This window comes from Pelobates fuscus, chromosome 3 (assembly GCF_036172605.1).
Source record: "Pelobates fuscus isolate aPelFus1 chromosome 3, aPelFus1.pri, whole genome shotgun sequence".
NCBI classification, from domain to species: domain Eukaryota; kingdom Metazoa; phylum Chordata; class Amphibia; order Anura; family Pelobatidae; genus Pelobates; species Pelobates fuscus.
In genome coordinates, this window is record NC_086319.1 from 258,414,904 (window position 1) to 258,439,102 (window position 24,199).

Consider the following 24,199-nt stretch of genomic DNA (forward strand, 5'->3'; position numbering starts at 1 on the left):
TTAATTTTACATGGTTTATACATATCTTTATTTTAGAATAACTGCTTCAGTGACCTCACTAAAGATAAATCATAGCACAGTGTACAAAATTTCTGCATGGGAGGTTTGCGTTTGCCTGGGGGGGGGGGAGAGAGAGAGAATGTAAGAACAGTGCCCTTACATTATCAGGCTTCAACATACAAGAAAAATTACATTTTGAATAGGCATTCCTGACAATTTAAAACATTTTTCCTGTATTTATTTCTTAATGGAATTCGTGGTAAACAGATGAGTGGCTCTGTACAAAGCTGTATTGTGACTAACAAGCTTGATTTTCTTTGTTTTCCGAAAATAATTTTAAGATGCCTAAAGAGAAACTGTTCATGTACTTGATTTTTTTTCCCTCTCCTCTGTAATATACCCAGTTGTAAGAAAGCTTTGTTTTCACTGCCCGCAGCACGCTACTACAAGGAGCAGCCATGCCCTTCCAGTAACTGAGTCTGTAGAGCACAATTTGTCTGAAATATTACATCATGCACTCTACACTTTCTCAAATTCCATAAAATGTCTACCAACCTATGTAGTATATATGCACACCAATCAGGGCTAAATCCTTGGGTACCAGTAAATGGTCACACCCCTGATGTGTCATGACCGGAATGCTCAGTTCTAATGTGTACAGCGCTTGGCTACAAGATGCAGGGGTGATGTGTCCTTGGGGGAAATATGATTTCCCTTTGTGTGATACTTAACTCTTTGACAGATGGGAGGGGTATTGTAATGCAAAAATACAAGTTATGTGTTTTGTTCTGTCACTTAAAAGGTTAATGTGAAAATATAGATGTTGGTGCTGCCCCTGTGTAGCGAGGCAACACCCCTGACATCTGATGTACCCATACACTATTTATATTACTGCTCCAGAATAATGGTAAGTGGGTGAAGGGTAGATGGAATAATTTCAGCGAGTCTGGACTCCACAGCTGATAAGTGTTTCCACCACCCCACCTTGTATTTATAATATACATACAGATTTATTATAAATATCTATATTAAATGATTTTGCAATTATTTGTATATAAAATGAATCCATGAGAATGAATTATGGTCTCTGTGTGTCTTTATTAATAACCGCATCGAACTGGGCAAGTGAGTGACATCATGGCTCAGTCTTCTGATATCCCAGAGAAGACGGATGAAGGAATAGTTTTTTGCTCCAGCTGAACCTCTGTGGGAAGAAAAGACTATTAGCATTACAATATCTAAAACAGAATAAGTAGGTACTCTCTGTTATTCATTCTTCACCACTGGTGCACAAGCAAGGCCCTCTGGATGTATGGTCAATGTTGTTCCAAACAACAAAATGTGCCAGCACAATTGTCGGTCTATGTAAATCTGAGCCAGATACCTTAACTTCTAATCTTTAGTTCCATTTAGCTGTTTAGCATCTATATTTACACTTTTCACAAAGTTTCTATTTGCTTATAGAGAACATTTCAAGGTGAGAAATTCAAAGTATACACAAACAATTTGTTTGGTTTGTGTCAATTTAAGATCTATGCCTGGTTTATATTAATGAAAGTGCCAGCAGACACAACCATAGTATGCAGTTTTTCTCACTCACCATCCGGTTCTAACTCCTCTTCAGACTCATCATCACCGATGTTGATCTCATCCGGATTTGTCTGAAGGGTGAGCTCTGCCAGCTCAGTACGAGACGCATCAGAACTGTGGTTTGGGAACAAAATGAAAACAGTTAAGAAAAAGGAGTGAGAAGATGCATGCCCTCTTATGAATCTACAAGCACAGGGGGGAGGGAGGATGTGATAGGATAGTTTACAAATAAAATGATGCACATTATGAGTAGCAGAGTTAAACACTGCGGGAGTGAATTAGAGAATGCCATTCACAGTTCACAACGTAACAGGTTATATAAAAGGTGTAAATATATACATTTTCAGTCAACAGTAATATCACTAACAACAAAACCATGGGAGAGGGACTGAAATTACTAAAGTATGGAGTAACTGGTTTTATACATAAAAATGGTGCAATCGCACTAAATCAGCTCGAACACGAAGGTAAACGCAATACAATTTATACATAACCGCCATCATGTCACCTACCGGACAAAGAGGATCCGCTCCTTGATCTGTGGTTTATCTTTCTCAGCCTCAGCCGCTACAGCTGCTGCCCTTTGTTCTAATGCTTGCATTTCATCTGCAGGCTCTGATAAAAGAGAGATGGAGTAGGCATGAAATACTATAGGTTAACTCGTGTGATTATTGGCTTGCAGAGAAGTATCACTATTACCTCTTTGGTAGTAAAATAAAGCACAAGTAGGAAAACTGGTGGTGTAGGGTTTGAAAAAGACAATTTATGACACAGACCTATAGGATATTTTGAAACGGCTACATGCCAGGGTGAGTTGAGAGCATAAACCCTTATGCTAAAACAAAGCCCTGATGGAGTCCTTGTAATGTCACCTGTGGTCACAGAAACAGAGATTGACTGAGAACTATGTATACTGCAGACTGGACTGTGGTACCAAGTTATTTTAATATGTAGATCAGTGTTATTTGTAGTATGTTTAGCAATTTATAGACTGGCTAGTGTTTGGCTGAAACTTTCCTAAAGCAAAAAGTAGGTGAAAAAAATGCACATTTTAAAAATAGAGGCTCACATTATCTGGCTGTTCACAGATTCATTACTAGCTTCCTGTTACTTGACAAAACTACATAAATCAGCATTATGATGAATATTCTATACAACAGAAGAGAAAACCGACGCTATAAAAGGCGTTATTCTCAGCTTGGAAAAGTGCTTTGTGTGTGGGGAGTGTTTCTTCCCCCCCCCTATCTGTATAGATGCAGCATTATTTACTAAAAAGTGAGAATTTAAGGCCAAAATAGGTGCAGTAAAAACATAGCTGACAGATTTTTTTTTGTTCCCCCAGTATGGCTGTTATGACCTTACATTTGATTTTAACTTTGAATTCTCACGTTAGTGGATAACCCTGATAGGCAATTGTCCAGAGCCTTCTAAATACTTCTGAATGGGACTTTTATTATGTAGCAAAATAGTTTGTTTTGTGGTCAGTGGAAGCAGTATACACGTACCTCTAGACTCTTCACTGGCTGCTCCTTCCACTCTCAGCCTCTGCGATACAAGAAACGTTCCTTGAGTGTTGTACTTGGCCTGAACACTTCGTTTCACACGCAACATCTCACGAAGGGTGTCTTCATTTCCGTGACGCACTTCAAAGTCTCTCCAGGTTTGCCAGAATCCAGCTGTCAGCTACAGGAATCATGACAGGCAAACAGTGGTAATCATATTAATTAAGGCAAAAGCAACTTACCCCATAATGTGGCTATTTTCCCCTTTTGCTGGTCATAAGCACTGACACAGTCTAACCCATGTTGGAAATCTCCGATAGCATTAGATTAAAAAATAATTGAGTTATTGGTAAATCTAAACAGTGACACAAATGGCCCAAAAATAAGTAATTTTTTTCTTTGCGTGTGCTGGTTGCAATACAATGTGTGTGCCTGGTGTATGCTCTCTGTTTGTAATGTGTAAATTATTGGTGTGTCCTGGCTGTGTTTGTTTGCAATAGATGGGACAATATGATCATACACACATGGCATTCTACAGCTATAGAAGCAATAATCCCTGATGTTCTGAGGTCCTGGGTCCCTTGTAGTCAAGTGAGAGAGCAAGTGTTCTGCACCTCCGATAGAGAAAGACCACAATAATTACTCCTTCCATTATTGGGGCTCTGGCTTATTATTGACCACAAGGGAACGATTACTGAAGTCTGCATCCACTGGAGGTGCAGACGACATGCTCTCTGCCCTAGCCCTGAACCAAAAACATCCTGTAGCAACCCTGAGGCTAGTTTGTGTCGGGGGAAAGTGAAAATATAAACTGCCTGTCAGGCAATAAAAATTCTATATCCAGATAATTCAGGACTTCAAAAAATATAGTTTGGGCACACAGTGTTGAAATGATCTCAGATAGGAAAGCAGCAACAGAGAAAGACAGTGTTATGTCATAAGAATTTGTACGTAAAATAAAAAGAAGGTTACTAAAAAGGTCCTCACCCTTGGGTCACACATCTGAGAGCAATATGAATAGACAGCTCGAGCTCGATCTATCTCTCCCAGCTTACACTCCATGTCTGCAAAACGTAGACACATTTCCCTGGACTGTTCATCAGGTAATAGCTGAAAGGAGAGAGAAAAATATTTTTCTTATTAAATCATGCCTCACACATCATATATCTATTCTTCTACCAAGCAACATTCATAACCTGCCATTTTACATGTTACAATCAATGGCCAATTCCTACTCTATCTATAGCCAAAGTTTTTATCAAGGGCTGGCCAAAAGGTAGATCCTCCAGATGCCATAGAATTAACCCCTTAAGGACCAAGCTTCTGGAATAAAAGGGAATCATGACATGTCACACATGTCATGTGTCCTTAAGGGGTTAAAACTGTAATAATGCTTTGCATACATCTGCAGATCTACCATTTGCTCACTTCCATACTAGAACACAGTTTATACTACTGGATTTTCAGCTTACAAATAAATCAGGAATTGTTCACAGCTCTAAACTCCTTCTTGGCCAATTACATCCCAAACAATCGCTGAAATTATAGGCACAGCCTTCGGTTACATACATCACACAGGTGGAAACTGTTCAGCCCCTTGACAAAACATATGTACTTGGATAGATGGCCACAAGCCACACAAATCCTCAGTTTGAGAGGCTCGGTCATACTTGTGTTATCTGATAGTAGCCAGTCACAGCAGTGTTATTTATTTCTAAATAAAATTGCTACCAGTGATATACTTTGTTCCTCACTGAGTGTTCTGATTAGATGAAAGATTCACAGTCACTTCCTACTCATTACGAAGTTCCCAAATGCAGGAACTTACAAAGGTTTCTCTTACACTTTTTTGTACTGAATAGAATAATGCCCTATTTGCATTATTCTATATGTCCCCCATACAAAAATGATCAAAGAGTGGTTTAAAAAAAAAAAATTTATTCCAGTACCGGGCAATGCTACCAACGCTGCTCGGCGCACTCCGAATGACGTCACAGGAGTTGTGTCAAAATACAATTAAAGGCTTCTCAGAGATTTCACAGGCTCGGAGCATAAAAGGGCGCTTTGAGCATGCAAAGAAAGGGGGAAAGGTAGTAAATGAAGGAGGAGGGCTGGGGGAGAAAAATATAGCAGTGGAGTGGACAGGTAGGAAGGGCTGCTAGCTATCCCTACAAGGGAAAAGCAGTTAAGTCTGTTGGCAGCGTGCGCGGACTACAGACGTAAATTATGCACAGAATGGACATTAGGCAGCCCAGAACAGAGAAAAGATGTATTATGATCCCCATTGCAAAGGATATGACCCTGGGAATATAAGCCCAATTTGTTAATTTTTTTTTGTCTTAAAAGGTGCTTTTGCTTCCTCTTAATAATAATATTGATGATACGAGTAAATGCTAAAATCACCCAGTGATTGCATAGTACAACCAATTAGTTCTGGATAAACCAATTAGTTCTGGATAAATATAAAAGTGAAAAAGGCCTTGTCACACTTGAGTTATGTTTATATTGGGAATAGTCTTTATTGAAAGCCTTAATGTGGAGAGCATATTTGCTAGGCTTTTCACATACAAGGGATCAAGCATAAATTCAGTGAGCTATATATCCCAGTCAATCAGTGTTATTATTTCTATATATTCTTATAGGGTTTTTAAAAATGAAATAAACATATTAGGCTAATATAGCCAGCGACGCTCTGGTCAGATCCTATTTAATGGGGATCATAATACATACCGTTTCATAAATATTTAGGGTCCTGTTATTTTGGAGAAGTCTCTGTTATAGTGACCCCTCTTTTTTTTTTAGCCCAGAACAGAGTTCCATGCTGCTTAAATTACGTGTGTTGGGGGTGCAACTAGTCCCCAGTGCACAATTGCCAATATCTCTGGATGGTACAGTGTTTCAAGAAAAAAAGCACTGCACATCCAGGCTCCTACCACCACGACCACTTCAAATCACATAAGTGGTCATTGAGATCGGAGTAGCCCTTTAAGACAATCTTTTTTTTTTTTAAACCCATTTAATTTTTGCATAATATAAATGCATTATCTAAATTACACTAGAATTGTGTAATGTTCTGCTCCTATGCCTTTTCCACCCTTTTCATACATTATTAACACATGAGGCTTTACGTGCACCTCGTATGATATTACTTAAAAATGTTTATTTCTAACTGCAAACAATGAGCAAAATGCTTGACAACCAAACTCTTGCATCTTAAAATGGTTTTGTTTTTAAAGTTCACATTCTCTATAAATGAGTATGTCACATTCCCTCTTAATGTGGCAACTGGCTCACAAGTGCTGACCAGCCCCCACATTTTTAACTCTTCCACTGCTGAGAATTCTTTTCTATATGCCAGCTGAATGCTACGAGGGAAATAGTAATCCAGATTATCGTTCACTTGCACAAACCTAAACAATAATTTGTGAATGTGCATCCCACAGACCTCTATTTAGTTTAAAATCAGTGCTTTGTAAAAATTCTGGATCCTATACTCTATAAAGCTCTGAGTTTGAACCAGACACCACATGCATCCGGCAGATTGGTACAGGTTCGGTCAGTTTTGGACCGGAATATAGCTTTCATAAATCCAAGAATTGGAAATCCATTTCTACAACATACAGTGTTTAGTGAATAATGCTTAAAAATTACATCAGGGCAGCAATAAAAAAAATACAAATATCTTAATGCATATAGAGCCTCTAGGCAGGTTGCACATCATGGAGATCCACAGTCCAAAAACATCTCCAGCACTCAGATTCATTTACATAAATCCTGCCATTCATAAATCAGTGATGAAACATGTACATTAATTCAATGTAAGAAAGATTTTGTCAATCACCTCAATAGCTCGCTCATAGATGCTGCGTGTGTGCGTGACCCCATAAATTTCAGCGGCTCTCTTGATGTATATGTTAAACATTTCATATTGCTCGACAGGCTCAACAGCCTGAGTGGCTCGCTCATACAAGGCCATAGCATGCCGAGCTAAACCATGTTCTTCTTCCAGCTTGGCATACAAGAGGAAAATATCTGATGGGGAAGAAAATAATACCAAAACCACTTTAAAGCTTTATGCTACACCTTCAGTTAATAAATACATACTGACCAACTGATTCTTTAAAACACACTGATCTCAAGCCAGCCTCATACTTTTTGCAAACTTGCGTGGACATCCATCCAGTGCCTGTTCAAATAGATCTCTAGCCCTTTCCAGCTTTTTTCCACCATATCGAGCAATGAACTTGGAAAGATATGTGCTCCAGATGTCATAGACGTTGGGCCACCGGAACAGAGCAATTCCACGTTCATAGGCCTGGGACAAAGAAAGAACAGATAATAGACTTAAGCACATCCCTTGATCCCCTATACTATAACAGAATTCCCGTTGCTCCACACTTGTCCTGCTTAATATAGTAAAACTTCCACATACCTTGAAACTTTCCTCAAAGTAGTTATGTTCCTCAAGGAACAAGGCATAATTGATGATTATCTGTGGAGTCGCTATCCGTAGGTCAATAATCCGATCATATACAGCCTTAGTGGACTAAAGGGAGAAATTATAATGACAGGGCATTAGCAACTAATATCTATAGTATAGTATATTCTATACCATGGGTGTATGCATAATGGGAACAACGGCTTAAATTACACTTTAGATGCAAAACATTGTTTCTTAAAAGACAAATGTATTTTTGTGCTGTCTCAGTGTGCATAGCAACAACATTTACTTATTACAGATTAATGATCGGAGGAAGTGTGAACTCCACTGAGTGAACTAAACAGGAAACATACCTTGAAGGTGCCAAGACTTTCCTCTAGATCAGCCAACATGGACCAGACCCGTAGGGATTTATATAGCCTGTTTTGGACTGGCTCAGAAGCATCAAAATATTCTGCCTTCCGGGCAGGTACAGCAGTGGCTTTCTATAAAAAAGGACATTAATAACGTTACATGCAACATCCACATTAGGAAACATTACAATACAGCAGGCCCACATTATTATTATTTATATAGCGCCAGCAAATTTCATAGCGCTGTACAATGGGATCAAAATAAATGCAAATAAATTACTTGCATTAGTACTTTTCCTTGGCAAAAGAATACATAGAATCTATTCAGATGGGTCAGAGCTCAATCTTCCTTTTATACAGGTTTTGAAACCTTTTTGAAATGTTTCAACTGGAGAAGTCCTAAGACATTGTTCTAAATTAGCATAAACTATTATAAATTACATCACGCTGGGGGCAGGGCCTGGCCACTATGCTAGCAGGCAACCAAACGGGGTGGATGCCCCCCTCAATGCCCACACACACACACAGAGACGGTATTGCGGCAGCAACGTCTGAAGCTGCAGCTTCCCTGGAAAAAGGCCCGGACTTTGTTAATGTCTGGGACAGTGAAGCTGGAGTGCAAGTTCCTGTGAAGGCCAGTGGTTCCGGGGTTCTCATGGGGCTCCAGTGAACAGATCAACACCGATGTGCCATTGCTTAGCGAGGAGATAGGCTATTTTATAATTGCCATGTTGCTGCTAGTCTCACAGGCTTTCTATATATGCAGCTATTTATTATACCCACTTGTTTTCTTCGTGCCTGTCTGTACATAATGCCACAGATTCTCAGTCAAATTACTTTTATGGCAACTTATTGAGATCCGGGGCCCCTAGGTGGCTTATATATACTCAGTTGTGTTAATCTTTACACTATATGCCTACATTTATCAATGTTTTTTCAAGCCGGATAACACAATTGTCTTTTATAATTCCATCAGCTAATCAGCTACATATGTTACCGTTTATTTTTTTCATAAGAATTCATATCTAGAGTTTAATTTGTACCTATACATGTATGCCCAGCATGAATTCTCTTATTCTTACTTTAAAATTGTGCAGTTTAGCAGGACTTTAAGTTTTAGCTATATGCCTGTTTTTACATCATATGTCATTGCCACTCTGTCTGTACCACTGCACTGCAAAACACTTGTAATGTGAAACTCTCTCTAAAATAAAATACATTTAAAAAAATAAATAAAAAAGTGCAAATCTCTTGACATGTCTGGTCTGATATATGTCCTTAAATTGTCTCCCTGTATCCTATAGGAGTCAATTCAAAGTGCTAACCCATACCTATAATCAGTGAATAATTTTAACTCCACTTATATCTCCTCACAGATCCATAGGTATGCCCCTTCTCGGTCTCTCCGCTCTGCCCACGACCTTCTCCTGTCCGCTGCTCGCACCCGTACGGCCAACTCACGCTTGCAGGACTTCTCGCGGGCAGCTCCCTTCCTATGGAATAGCCTGCCTACTGCCATCAGACTCTACCCTAGTCTTCAATCGTTTAAGAAGTGCCTTAAAACTAATTTCTTTAGGAAAGCCTATGGCCTCCCAGACTAACCTCTACCTCACATACCTGTCTCTTGCTCTCTCTTAACCCCTTAAGGACACATGACATGTCTGGCACGTCATAATTCCCTTTTATTCCAGAAGTTTGGTCCTTAAGGGGTTAAAGGGCAGCACTCTACTCTCTTCTCCAGCTCTGCTTAACTCCCACCTTATTTGATTGCTTTTTCCTGTCCTAATGTGTTTTATACCCCATTTCCTATAGATTGTAAGCTCGTTTGAGCAGGGTCCTCTTCAACCTATTGTTCCTGTATTTTTTCTTGTAATTGTCCTATTTATAGTTAAATCCCCCCTCTCATAATATTGTAAAGTGCTACGGAATCTGTTGGCGCTATATAAATGGCAATAATAATAATAATATATGCAATGACTGTCGCATTTACTCTTGATGATGTCCGTACAAGTTTGTATGTCTATCTATACACTTCAAAAATAAAGAATTACTGAGAGGGCGGGGCTAAGCCAGCGAGCCAAACGGTCGCATGTAAGCTGGGCTCCCGTCTAATGGGCCCTAATATTGCTGATTATTGCCAAACCTGAGCCGAAAACCAAACCGGGAAACGCTGACCGTAATAAGCGAGACCTGGTGACAAGCTTGATACCCGTCCTAAGAACCTCGGAGACCGGGAGGCTATGCTGGCCAGACGCGGCCTAGAGGTGAGGGGACTGGGGGGAGGCGGCCGCTCTCCCCGACCCTGCATCTGAAGGGCAGCTGACAATACACCCTGTTCCCCCCCCCGGACCGGTGGGGGTTATCCCGGTCAAAGCGTGACAGACCAACTACCTGCTAAAACTCCAAACAGGGAGCTCCATCGACGGCGGGAAGAGGCGAACTCCGGCAAAATGGCCGCCTTCGCACATGCTCGACCTATGGAGGGGACTGACTTCCTTGCCAAACTAGATGCGCTATTTGCCAAATTCTGGGAGAAGCTGGCACTCAGAGAGCAGCAAGCCCAGGCACACAACTCTCATACTTGCACTCTCACAGCGGAGCAAGCAGGCATCCAACAAGAACGCAAACCCCCCCTGGCAACCAAGGCCCTAAAATGGCGCAGAAGGCGACAGCCTGCCAGAGGAGAACACATACGCACTGAGAAGCGACCCGGGCAGCCTCCTAAAAGCCGACACTCACTCCGAGACAACACGACAATCTTTAAGCGACGAAAGCCGCGGAGACTACCTCACCAGCTGAATAAGCGTGCAGCAGACAGACACCTCGCCCGTCACACCAGTGCAGACACGAACTCCCAAAAGCATACCTACCTAAAGCATCTCGTCCAGCTGCAACCCGCTACACGAATCCCCGCATCAGCGCTGACTACGCAGAGTCCTGCTGAATACTGCCAGCTCAGCCACGCCGGGCAACACAGAGCACGAGCACTGAGAAGACCCAGAGACCACGGTCCGGTAACTGGACTATGCCGCTATGCAGCCAGAGCAGGGCGGGAGCGCAAAGGCACTAGGGACTGGTGGCTCCCTTCCCTACAAAGAGGTGAACTTGTGGGTTCTAGCCTTAGCAGCATGCCATTAACGGGCATAGGGTGATCAGCCCCATACAGATCCATCAACATACAGCTTGTTTTCACTGATCACCTTGCCTTATACCTGATCCAAGCCTTGATAAGACAGTGCAGTGGTATAACACTGACCCTCTCCCCCCCCAAAAAAAGAGTTTTTCTCTTGTTTCTTTGTTTTATATTACTTCTCGTTTGTATGCCGGTTAAATTAATGCTTTCTTTTTCATGCACATAGTCATCTCATGGCAAGCATAAAATTTTACCAGTATGAGCCTAAACAGTTAGCAATTTGGTGTTCAGTCGTTCACTCTCACAATGTTAATGTCTGCCTACCTAATATGCCTTGATAACACTGTCTCAGATGCCCATAGCAATCTGTAATGTGCCCCCTGTACCTAACAGCAGAGTCTAAGCTAACGTATTAGTCTTATCATTTAAAGGAGATCTACGCTAACTTTCGTGTTACTCATCATTACTTTGTACCTAACGGGACTTTTCGCAACTAAATGGTTAAAGCTTGTTTAAACATTACAATAAAAATGTGCATGTTCCTCAAATGTCATTCCCAGTTCTAAAAGTATAGTACTGAAACTTGTTTACAATGCTGTGACATACTGAACGCTTATGTGATTTTCATAAATGCACAACCAAAATAAAGAATTAAAAAAAAAAAAAAAAAATAAAGAATTACTGTATATACTCGAGTATAAGCAGAGTTTTTCAGCACATTTTTTGTGCTGAAAAACCCCAACTCGGCTTATACTCGAGTCAGTGTCTGTATTATGGCAATTTGCATTGCCATAATACAGACAAGGGGCTGTGGGGGCTGTGAGAGAGCGTTACTTACCTCTCCTGCAGCTCCTGTCAGCTCTCTCCTCCTCCGCGCCGTCCGTTCAGCACCTCGGTCAGCTCCCAGTGTAAGTCTCGCGAGAGCCGCGGCTCTCGCGAGACTTACAGTGTGAGCTGATAAGAGGTGCTGAACGGACCGGCGCAGAGGAGGAGAGAGCTGACAGGAGCTGCAGGAGAGGTAAGTAACGCTCTCTCACAGCCCCCTCCTCCCCCCCACGGAACTACCAATGCCACTAGACCACCAGGGAAGGAGCCCCCCTCCCTGCTATGTATAAAGCAGGAGGGGGGACAAAAAAAAAGAAAATAATAAATATTACCAATAAAATAATAAAAAATAAATATTAAAATAATAAAAAAATAAAAAAAATTGCCCACTCCCCACCAAGGCTCTGCAACACACACTGCACACATACTCACACACACACACACACACACACGCTCCACTCGTACACACACACACACACGCTCCACTCGTACACACACACACACACGCTCCACTCGTACACACACGCTCCACTCGTACACACACACACACACACACGCTCCACTCGTACACACACACACACACACGCTGCACTCGTACACAGACACACACACACACACGCTGCACTCGTACACACACACACGCTGCACTCGTACACACACACACGCTGCACTCGTACACACACACACACGCTGCACTCGTACACACACACGCTGCACTCGTACACACACACACGCTGCACTCGTACACACACGCTGCACTCGTACACACACGCTGCACTCGTACACACACGCTGCACTCGTACACACACGCTGCACTCGTACACACACGCTGCACTCGTACACACACGCTGCACTCGTACACACACGCTGCACTCGTACACACACGCTGCACTCGTACACACACGCTGCACACGCTGCACTCGTACACACACGCTGCACTCGTACACACACGCTGCACTCGTACACACACGCTGCACTCGTACACACACGCTGCACTCGTACACACACGCTGCACTCGTACACACACGCTGCACTCATACACACACGCTGCACTCATATACACACTGTAAATAAATATTCAAATAAAATAATTTTTTTAGGATCTAATTTTATTTAGAAATTTACCAGTAGCTGCTGCATTTCCCACCCTAGTCTTATACTCGAGTTAATAAGTTTTCCCATTTTTTGGGGGTAAAATTAGGGGCCTCGGCTTATATTCGGGTCGGCTTATACTCGAGTATATACGGTATATAAATTACATCACTCTAAATCTAGTACTTTTCCCAGCATTACCTCAGTTATCTCCCCCAATAAAAAAAACTTCTCTGAGACTCACCCTTAATATGCGGAGGGCTTGATCATAATTCTCGTGCCTCAACTCCATTTCTCCAAACTGGCACCAGACTGAAGCCAGGTCATCTACATGTGTGTACTTTACCTGGGTGGCTCTCTGCAGGATTGCTCTTGCCTAATGAAGGAAGAGAGAGAGTGAGGAAAAAAATACCCCAAAACAAATTTACTTTATTGAAATTTTACGGAAGGCCTTGAATGCATAAATTTAAAAGATAAGCAATCGAGTAAGGATTACATCATGTTTTCAATGATAAAACATCACTGTGTCAATACACAGAAATATTTCTATACAGCTCTGAAAATTATAACAGTCAGTGTTTGTGCTGCAAAATCTTGAAACCAGTGTCGCAGTCTTTTAGAATTTATCTTCTTTAAACCGATAATATAGCAGAGTAATTTATCTTTACTTATTGTTTCTGTCTGACAGACGCAATGTGAGGTGCACACATGGAGCATGTTTTTGGGAAAACTGTCAACCTCCACTTTGAGGTAAGTTACTCAATATTCCCTAACAGAGCAGCTTTGTGAGATGAAAACATATTTTCAGCGAATAAACCTATAGGCCATGTAATTATCAGCAGCCAATCAGGACGTCTCCATTCTGTTGGGTTGTGCTGATAAGCTGCATGCATTTCACTATATACAAATTGGAATGTGCTTTGAAAATGCCTGATACAAAATAAACAATATGCCCAAGGAAAACAAGTTCATAAGTTAAAGAAACACTCCAGACCCCCTTACAAAGGTCATCTCAGTCTATCAGCACCCAATGGGGAAAAGAAAAACCTTTCAGATCAGTCTCACTGCTGGAGGAGGAGACAAATGGGTAGAGCAGACAGGTGCCGGTAGGATAATGGAGGGTAAGGGTAACAAGTTAAGAAAGCACAAGGACCACCAGCCCACATAATTATTCCATTGAGATGAAAATGTTATAGGGGTTGGAGTGTTCCTTTAATAAACAATTTTTTACTCCACTCATATTTTTATTTTTCTTATAATATAACTAGAAAGAGTATAACATAATACAAAACGTAGATGCCAATTTAAAATTACCATAGGATGGTGGAATGATAATTTGTGTTGACACTATGTGTTGCCATACGTAGGCTTTATTACAGGGACAAACTCTTGATAATCATAAATTATTGTTGCACGGTTATAGTTCAATAACAGGATCATTTCTCTAGTTTTAAATGAAAGAGAAACCAAAAATATGTAACAGCCAAAGCAAACTCACATCATCTATCTGTCCATTGTCCTCATAGAACTTCGCAAACGACACCCACAGTGTATGGGGTTTTCCTGTTGCTTTTGCTGGATCCACAGTCTGAACAGCCTCAGTGTATGTGTTTATAATCTAACGGGAATACAAATTAACAACTCTTTTGACACAGTGCTTAAAACTAATGCTCCTATCACACATTAAAAAACACCAAAAAAAAACAAAAAACTTTGTTTTATATTCATAATAAAGTACAACAAACAACAAATCTACATCATCTCAAGAGAAGTGAAGCAAACAGAAAATCTAAATATTACACAAAGTACAAAAAGTAATAGTAATGCCCAAGTTATTCACACAGAAAATCTTACACTAGAAGGGCTGAAAATATTTTTAGAGTTAAGTAAATAAGCATTTTAGTACTCAATGTAAATTATGAGAATAAATAAAACAATGCCTAAAATTGTTTATTTAAAGCCTTTGACAATACTACTAAAGGAAGTAGTCTTTGACACAGTAATAATTTAAGAACATATACCTCATGAGGTTTGCCTTGATACAGCTGTACCCTTTTGTGCCATTCATGGACATTGTGTGGATTCTGCCGCAGTAATACTCCATTTAGTAACAGAGGCCGACGCTCTATCAGCTGCTCAAACCGAGCCAATCGCAACTCTAGATCAAGGTCATCTGACCAGAGAAAAAAGGAAGAATGATTGACAAAGTACAACATAAAAGGTAGAGGAATAAATAACACTGGCAGAATGTTTCTCACCCTCTTCCTCTCGCCCCATCTCGCTATCGGTCTCCATTTTGGCTGCAATGACACTTTCCTCAAACTGAGCATAGCTGTCAAACACTTGCGTGAAATCTCGAACTGTAGTAACTGTTTGAATAGCTTCCTCGTAGACATCACGAGCCTACAGAAAATAAGTTTCAATGAGAACCATAATCTGTTATACTTTATTGTATAATGACAACTAACCCAAACAAACCCCCTCCTCCCAGATCACTGCAGAAGAATTAAGGCAAGGGGGGAAAAACAAAACAACCTCTAAAATTAACTTGGAATTCAGTGATGGGGTAACCTATTTGGCATGGCCAATCTAGAGGAAAAGTTTAAGGGGTCAAAAATGCCTCATTATAAATGGCATTTAGGTTACATATCACAAATACAAAATTCAAATGTTTCTGTAAAGTTTATGGTATCTGACTGCTATAAGTTTTACTACTAAACCCCTACATTGTGGAAAAAAGGTTCATGAAAATAGGGAGGGGGTGGGGACCAAAAACCTCTCTTACATGAAATCAGTTTATTTCTGACACCCTGCTTGGTAATATAAGCCAATCAGAAAACAGTCGGAATTTAAATCATGACAATGACAAGAAAGTCCGCAGAGAAGATTGAAACTTCCTGTCTGCTGTAAGGTGCAGAACTCCTAGGACAAATAAATACACAAAAATGTATGTCTTGCGCAATACACATTGCAGTTTAAGCCCTGAATGTTCTTTCATATAAACTGAAGCATTAATATTCCTTTACATTAAATTAACATACATTACCTTTTCAAAATGCCCACTTCGAGTGTGATATTCAGCAAGAGCACACCACAGCTTGCCTCTCTGGTCAGTAAAACGAGTGAGTCCACCTCGGATAATGGCTGCAGAGTCCAGGGAACGGATTGAACCCGGATTCTGAGAAAGCAGCGTGCACAGTTCTTGCCACAGCTACAAGGAACAAGAACAAGGAACACATTTATTTACCAATGATCTATTCTGCTCTAGATGCTGCAATTTGTAAAGCAAAATATAAACAGATTTTAATTATTCTCATTACACACCATAAATATACATAATCATTTTTATTAACATTTGACAGATTTTGCTGTTCATTCGATGCATTAGTTTCACAGACTTTTTGCATACTAGTTTACCAAGCCTTACTACATAAAATTGTCTTCCTCTGCTGAGTCCTCCCCAGTAGGTGCCCCATCCTTTCCAGTCACACTGTACCTGATAATTTGATTTGCCTTCCTTTGATACAAAGCCATCCTGGTTGACAATGGATGCCAACCTGGAGGCCGCCTCATCCAGCCTGTCAACTGACCGCAGGTATTCTATATACTCCTCTGCATTTTCTGGTGAAAGCTGTGACAAGGGAAAATGTTACATAGAAGTTAAAAGCTCACCCACAGAAAAGGTTTTTAATCATTTCCTTTCATCGATATGAAATTAATTCACTAAGCTGGGAAATGTTGAGAATAGGCATGGACATTTTAGTTTAAAAATATCCAATATAAAATAAGATAAAAATGAAGACTTTCAAATTTAGTTACAGTGACCCATAAATCAAAGTTATCTAAATTTGTCACTTGGGGTGCTCAGATATGTAACTTCGACACCCTTTCTGTTGCTGCTAATAAAATGTTTGGGGGAATAATGCAATTGTATAGTTTGTTCTTCACAATTCCCTCAAATAATATTCTTTTCAAACAACCATTTTCTAAATTAATAAAAACTGTATCTTTTGTTGGGCAACACTGACTGAAGTGGCTCAATTTACATCATGTATAAACTGAATGTTTTTAAAAATATTTTGTAATATGGGTTCATTTCTGATCCTACTAATACAAATAAAACACACCAAACAATAAGGACTAAGCATCTCACACATACAGGAGGAAAATACGGTCAAATGCATCCCTGTGATAGAAGGCTTACAGGTGGACAAACTGGTCCTGCAAATATTTTTCACCTGTTCTGCAAATAAGCTTTCAACCAACCTCTATGTATAAATATGGGCAATATTAGTTAAGAGATATTCTCAAAAACTAAATAGCAACAACTTGCATGTTTCTATTTTACCACTAATATTGCTAAAACAAGATTTTCTAACAATACCATACCACCACCAACTTCCCCACTGATCCCACTGTTTCAACACATGCTTACCTTTAGATATCGCCTGTATACCCTGACTGCAGTCTCAGGAAGTTGGTAGGCACGAACAAACCGTAAGTACAGTGGCCAGATGCGGTGATGTTGGGTGATCGGAAGAGCACGCAGGGCACGATCAAATGTTCTTCTAGTACGTGTGATTTTACACTGATCGACAAGGAACTGGCAATAGTCCAACCAGATTCGTGGCATCTAAGAGAAGTTATTAATAGAGTTTTAAAGAGCAGACTCTAGCTCATGGAAACTAAGCAAGGTTGTACCACAATGGGAAGGGGGCAAAGTTAAGTATTAAAGCACAGATTCCCTTGAGATGTAAATACTATAAATGCGTTTACCTTGTGCATGAAAACAAGGGCTCTCTCATGACAATTGTTTACTTCTTCGTAGGCTGGATCGGTGATACATTTCCTCTTCACTTGCTTTCTGCGCTGTCTTAAATAGGCATACCACAACTTGTAGCTAAATATGGAAATAAAATAGCAGGAGGAGGTTTAAAAAAAAAAAAAAAAAAAAACATTTTTGGTTAAAAGGCAATTTTAGTGTCTAAAAATCAGGCCCTTGCAGTGTCACTGCTCAATATTCTGCCATTTTGTGTTTATGGTGGTATAGAGGTATACAAGAATGATACATTAGTTGTCACTTGGATAAACGAGTCTTCCCGTTTTATATTACCTTAAAATCTTTATAATGTCTCTGGTATCTTTTATATATTATGGTAAAGCATTTATTATGTCTTTTAGATGAATATCCACTTATTTGGAGAAATCTGCAGAAATGGAACCTATCCTATAATTTTAACCAGTGTCTTAATAATAAAGATTATTTATCTGCATCACGGTCTCAAGCCTGCACATGCACTTAATGGAGCTACTACAGGTAGAGCAGACTTCACTGCTCTCCTCTTGTAAGCGTTTTTCTTTTGGGATTCCTCATAGGGACATCTTTGCAAGCATATCTGGATTTTATTTATGTGAATTGAGTTTTATACTGAATGGAGCACATACTGCGGGGTAGCACTTTCCATTTTTTGCACAGAATTACATAACATTGTCTGTCTTGGCAAAGTGCACTTTATTAAATATTTCAGTTTAGATCACATGTTATCTAGCATTATTTTAGAATATATACATTGTTTTTATATTTGCACTTTAAATATTAAGTATCATTGGTATTGTCATACAGCGCACTTTATTGTTGAGGTATGTGCTTTGAGCTTTTTTCACAGTATAAAGTGCAGCTTTTCTATTATAATAGAGTACATTTTAATTATTTGTAGCACCATATTTTAAAGTTTTTGGGTTTTTTAATATACAATGTATAGAACTATGTCTTCTCTGTTGTTACGAGAAAACATTGCGGACATAAATGAATGATTAAACACCTACAAATCCCAGAATTATTATTATTTCATCTACACAAATTCTTTGCATCCTCGAGCGTGTTGCCTCTTATAGTTGCATGGCGACATCAGAATAAAGGGAGCATAAAGGGTACCAATGAACTGTTTATGATGAATCCATACAGTTCTCTTGTGTAAAGAATTGATGCAAGCATCTAACCAACTTGCACCATGTAGGTACAAAAAGAAACATTAAAAAAAAAAAAAAAAGTAGAGAAATTAACATTTCTCTAATTTTTTTTGCATGTGATTGTAGGTGGGTTTGGGAGATACCAACTAGAGTGTGGTAGCGGCTGATATTAATTTATTTAAAGAGTACTAAGTGCCATTTTAATACACAGATTCATGATTGTAGGTTTGTTTTTAGTTTTTTACAAAAGGAACATTAAGTATGTAAAGAAGCACATACTTAAAAATAGATTCAGAGGACATATCTATTTTTTATTTTATTTTAAATAAATCGAAGATGCCACTTGGGACAGCACAGTTCATGTTACTTCATTGCCCAGCCTGATGTTTCATGAAATCAAGGATAAAGTAGGTTAATAACTACAAAACACAATCACTGTAGCCTACTTTCCCGTTATCTATCGGGGATATTATTATTCATGTAGTACGTTACTTTTAATCAACATTATTATTATTGCCATTTATATAGCGCCAACAGATTCCGTAGTGCTTTACAATATTATGAGAGGGGGGATTTAACTATAAATAGGACAATTACAAGAAAAAATACAGGAACAATAGGTTGAAGAGGACCCTGCTCAAACGAGCTTACAATCTATAGGAAATGGGGTATAAAACACATTAGGACAGGAAATAGCAATCAAATAAGGTGGGAGTTAAGCAGAGCTGGAAGAGAGAGTAAAGTGCTGCTCTTTAGGAGAGAGCAAGAGACAGGTATGTGAGGTAGAGGTTACTCTGGGAGGCCATACGCTTTCCTAAAGAGATGGGTTTTAAAGCACTTCTTAAACGATTGAAGACTAGGGGAGAGTCTGATGGCAGTAGGCAGGCTATTCCATAGGAAGGGAGCCGCCCGCGAGAAGTCCTGCAAGCGTGAGTTGGCCGTACGGGTGCGAGCAGCGGCCAGGAGGTGGTCTCGGGCAGAGCGGAGAGACCAAGAAGGGGCATACCTATGGATCTGTGAAGAGATATAAGAGGGGCTAGAATTGTTCAATGCTTTATATGTATGGGTTAGCACTTTGAATTGACTCCTATAGGATACAGGAAGCCAATGTAAGGACTGACAAAGTGGTGAGGTGTGAAAGGACTGACTAGAGAGGAAAATCAGTCTGGCGGCAGCATTCATTACAGACTGTAGCGGGGCAATACGGCTTTTGGGAAGACCAATTAGGAGAGGGTTACAATAATCCATGCGGTAAATTACTAGAGCATGGACAAGCTCCTTGGTAGCATCTTGCTTAAGAAAGGGGCGGATGCGGGCTATGTTTTTAAGATGGCAACATACTGGATGTGAGGTCAGAATCAAGTATGACGCCAAGACAGCGCGCTTGCAATAATGGATTGATGTGGATACCACTAACTTGAAGGGAGAGCGAAAGAGAAGGATCAGTATTAGGAGGAGGAAAGACAAGGAACTCAGTTTTAGAGAGATTGAGTTTCAGAAAGCGGGAGGTCATCCAGACAGAGATGGAAGAAAGGCAAGCAGTGACATGTTGAAGGACGGCGGGGAGAGATATATCTGTGCGTCATCAGCGTACAGGTGGTAGTCGAATCCAAATGAGGTAGTAAGTTTGCCAAGAGAGGCAGTATAAAAAGTGAAAATAGAAGGGGACCAAGGACGGAGCCTTGGGGGACTCCAACCGAGACAGGACGAGGGGAGGAGGTATCATTAGAAAAGGAGACACTGAATTAGCGTTAGGAGAGATAAGAAGAAAACCACGAGAGGACAGAGTCACCGAGACTGAGTGATTTATTTTATTTTATTTAAGCTAACCTTCCTGGTAGCTCCTTCAGGGCTCTTTCATACACCAGATTGAGAGCATGAACTGGCCCACTGAGTTTACACTCTATATAGCGCAGCCAGCACTTGACTGAATACGGATTGCGTAGGATTTCCTCCTCATATTGGAGGTCATCTTCCTCCTGCATAAAAAAGTAAAAATGTAAGTCACGCATGGCTGCAAACAATGAAATACATTGATAGATTCCTACATAGGCAACAATTTTAAATCAGCATTTTAGATTGTTAACGCCTGTAAATGGCATCAACGGTCATAATTAAACTAAACAAAAAAATATTTTAAATTTGGCAGCCAATTGTCAAATAAAGATAAAAACAGGAATTACCATAATCTTTTTCATCCATTAAAAAACATTTCAAACAGCAGCAGTGCCACAAAGCTCCATCTCACATTTACATTAAAGTGATACTCTAAGCACAAGCCAAAACAACAGCAACGTAAAGCAGATCTTTCACTGTCTGGGGACTTTACATAATTTGCAAAGACCCTTGATAAAGACATCAGCACTAGAGTCTGGTGGCCAGAGGCAGGCCACGGTGATTTTACTTACATAGATCTGTCCCTCACGTACACCACCATCAAAAATAGCTCAGGATGTTCAGTGTTTCAAACAGAATACTGTACATCCAGCCTCCTACCACAATGACCACTTCTAAAGTCATGCAGAGTCAGCAAAGCCAAGCAGAATTGGTCACGGTGTTGGATTAACACATTAAATTTATAGTGTTAGCAATACAAAGTTTTATTCCTAACACTATAGTGCTCCCCCTCTGACCCCATTCCTCCCACCCCTGGTGCATAAAGAGCTAAAATAACCCTTAAAGGACCACTATAGTGCCAGGAACCCCCCCCCCCCTGTCAGGGTCAAACTCTCGCTGGGCTGAAGAGGGAGGAAGGGGTTAAACTCGTACCTTTCTCCAGCGCCGGCCTCCCTTGGCCCTGGGGAAATCTCCTCCCTCTTCCGACGTCAGCGCTGAATGCGCATTCAATCAGTCCATAGGAAAAAGCATTTCTCACTGCTTTCCTATGGACATCAGCGTCTTCTCACTGTGATTTTCACAGTGAGAAGCGCCTCTAGCGGCTGTCAATGAGACAGCCACTCGAGGCTGGATTAACCCTATTGTAAACATAGCAGTTTGTTTACAGCTGAAGTGGTCTGGGTGCCTATAGTGGTACTTTAATTCACTTACCCAATTCCATCGCCGTGATTGCAGTCTTCCTCCTCCAATGTCTTACGATGAGGTGGGGTGGGAGGGCGCATGGGGGGAATAATGCACATGCATGGAAACTCATACTCCCTGAAACTGCAGGAAGTATGTCTAGTGGCTGTCAGGTAGACAGCCACTAGAGGCAGTCTTACTACTGTAATGTTTTACATTGCAGGACCAAGGGGGACAGGGACACTGCACCCAGACCACTTTAATTAGATGAAGTGGTCTGGGTGCCTACAGTGTCCCTTTAAATTAAGACCATTCTTGCAAGGAATCAATACTCAATTACTTATTTGTGTACAGAAATACAACTATTTGCTGGGGAAAAAAGTAATAGATAATGTTATCACTTTAACAATCTAGACACACATCTCGTATAGAAAACTTCCTTAAACCTAACGTAGCTGGCTAGGTATGATAAGGAACGCAGTCCCACTTAGTAGAGTTCAAGATTAGCCACCACTGGCACAAACCGTCTATTTATACGAATTGTATTAGTCCCCTCCTTTAATAGTTACACTTACTAATATGATCTGCTTTTCCGGCATGTTACTGCTGGGCTAAACCACACACAGTCACAACGTTCCACCGGCGCACGAATCGAACGTCACTGCCGGCGACTAGTTCTGATGGAACCCTCGTCCACGTCACGTGATGCGTCCTCCTTTGAATGTCCGTGCTGCCTTGACCGCCATTTTAGGTTTGGGCATTGCCTTGAGTGTAATGTGTATTTCTGATGTTTTAAACCTAAAACCTTTTTATGTTTAGGTTATACTTTCAGGCCCTTTTTCTAATAATCTGTAAAATGGCAGGTTGTGCTAGGATTCTAACCTACACAGTCTCGATTAGCTATAGTCATGCCAGCCTCGATTTGTACCTTGTTTTAGTCTAGTTTACTTGTCTGCCAGTATATGAAGTAAACTTGGTATTTGTCTGCCATGTTATAAGGGTCAGACACCCATTGTCAATGATGGGAACACCTTGTATCCAATGCCTAGAGTCATATAATCAAAGAGTCTCAGTTGTTTAAAAGTAAAGTAAATCCTGTGTACAGATCCTGGAAACGAAATTCATATCTCAAGTGATATTTATTTATAAAATATTTTACCAGGATGAATACATTGAGAATTCTCTCGTTTTCAAGTATGTCCTGGGTCCACAAAACATTGCATTGTTACAATAGGATACAATATTACAAACTATATATATATATATATATATATATATATATATATATATATATATAGATATAGATATATATATATAAACACACACACACACACACTCTCTCTCTCTCTCTCAACCATGACAAGTGCATTCTGTGCTGAGGTATATTGCCATATGTAACGGATCGACGGGCACCCCGACTGGGTACCTCCGTTGAAGGATGCTCCTAGCGCTTCCTGAGGACTGCAGCAGACACCACAACCACCGAACCGGAGCAGCATACGAATGCTCTCAGGCATATGAATGCTGCAAACAGCTGAACAGGAAAAACCTACAATCAGCTTACACTCCTGGCAATCAGCATACAATCCAATTCCCCCAATAACGAGAAGACACTTCGTTTTGAGGTCAAGCAGAACTGACTGTACTGGCACATACAGCCTCTTTTATTCCCAATCCACAAACACAGTACAGCCCACAGGGTTTTACAGAACAACCAATTAATCCGTACAATACACACAGACACTCCCACACAAAATCCTCCCCTCTGCCTGTGATATGATTTCTGAACACAATGGGTAATATCAATGGGTTATCCCAGGCAGAGGAATACAGTTTTTACACAATATTAATAACTTCTAAAATATACATGCCACGAACATAAAACATACATTTTCATAATCAGCATGCAGGAAATAAACATACTCAAAAATCAGGGCAATCGGTTCAGGGGTTAAAAAGTTAGATGGAAGTCCTTTATGACCAACCGCAAGCACATTTTCATGCCCAAAACAGTTCCATAGATTTGGGCTGTGCGGTCGATCTATTTCAGGCTGAAAAAATGACTAAGTCCCATTCGAACATGCGTTCGAATCTTTGAACGGGACTTAGTCTCTGCGGCTGCAAAATCATTGTGGGAGAAGGTAAGGCTCAGCGGTGTTCGCGGAACTGTGTAGCCGATTTCAGTTCCATGAATTTGGCTACACATACCGCTGATCGCATTGAATAAACCAAGATGGCCGCCGCCACGTGTTCGTTTTTCGAATGGTGGCCACTT

The 24,199-nt window shown here is 40.4% G+C and overlaps 1 protein-coding gene across 1 annotated transcript; it reads right to left on the bottom strand.

Annotated features, from left to right (window-relative positions):
- XAB2 (XPA binding protein 2) lies at positions 1-22,588 on the bottom strand. Its single transcript, XM_063448396.1, has 19 exons — positions 22,500-22,588; positions 20,737-20,885; positions 17,713-17,836; positions 17,372-17,569; positions 16,433-16,567; positions 15,983-16,147; positions 15,195-15,339; positions 14,958-15,109; positions 14,435-14,554; positions 13,181-13,312; positions 7,887-8,018; positions 7,525-7,638; positions 7,245-7,407; positions 6,934-7,124; positions 4,080-4,202; positions 3,096-3,273; positions 2,103-2,205; positions 1,601-1,704; positions 1-1,204 (listed from the first exon to the last, which is right to left on the bottom strand). The coding sequence occupies exons 1-19, from the start codon at positions 22,521-22,523 to the stop codon at positions 1,143-1,145; spliced, it is 2,514 nt and encodes an 837-aa protein (XP_063304466.1). The 5' UTR covers positions 22,524-22,588; the 3' UTR covers positions 1-1,142.
- Between the last annotated feature and the right edge of the window lie 1,611 nt (positions 22,589-24,199).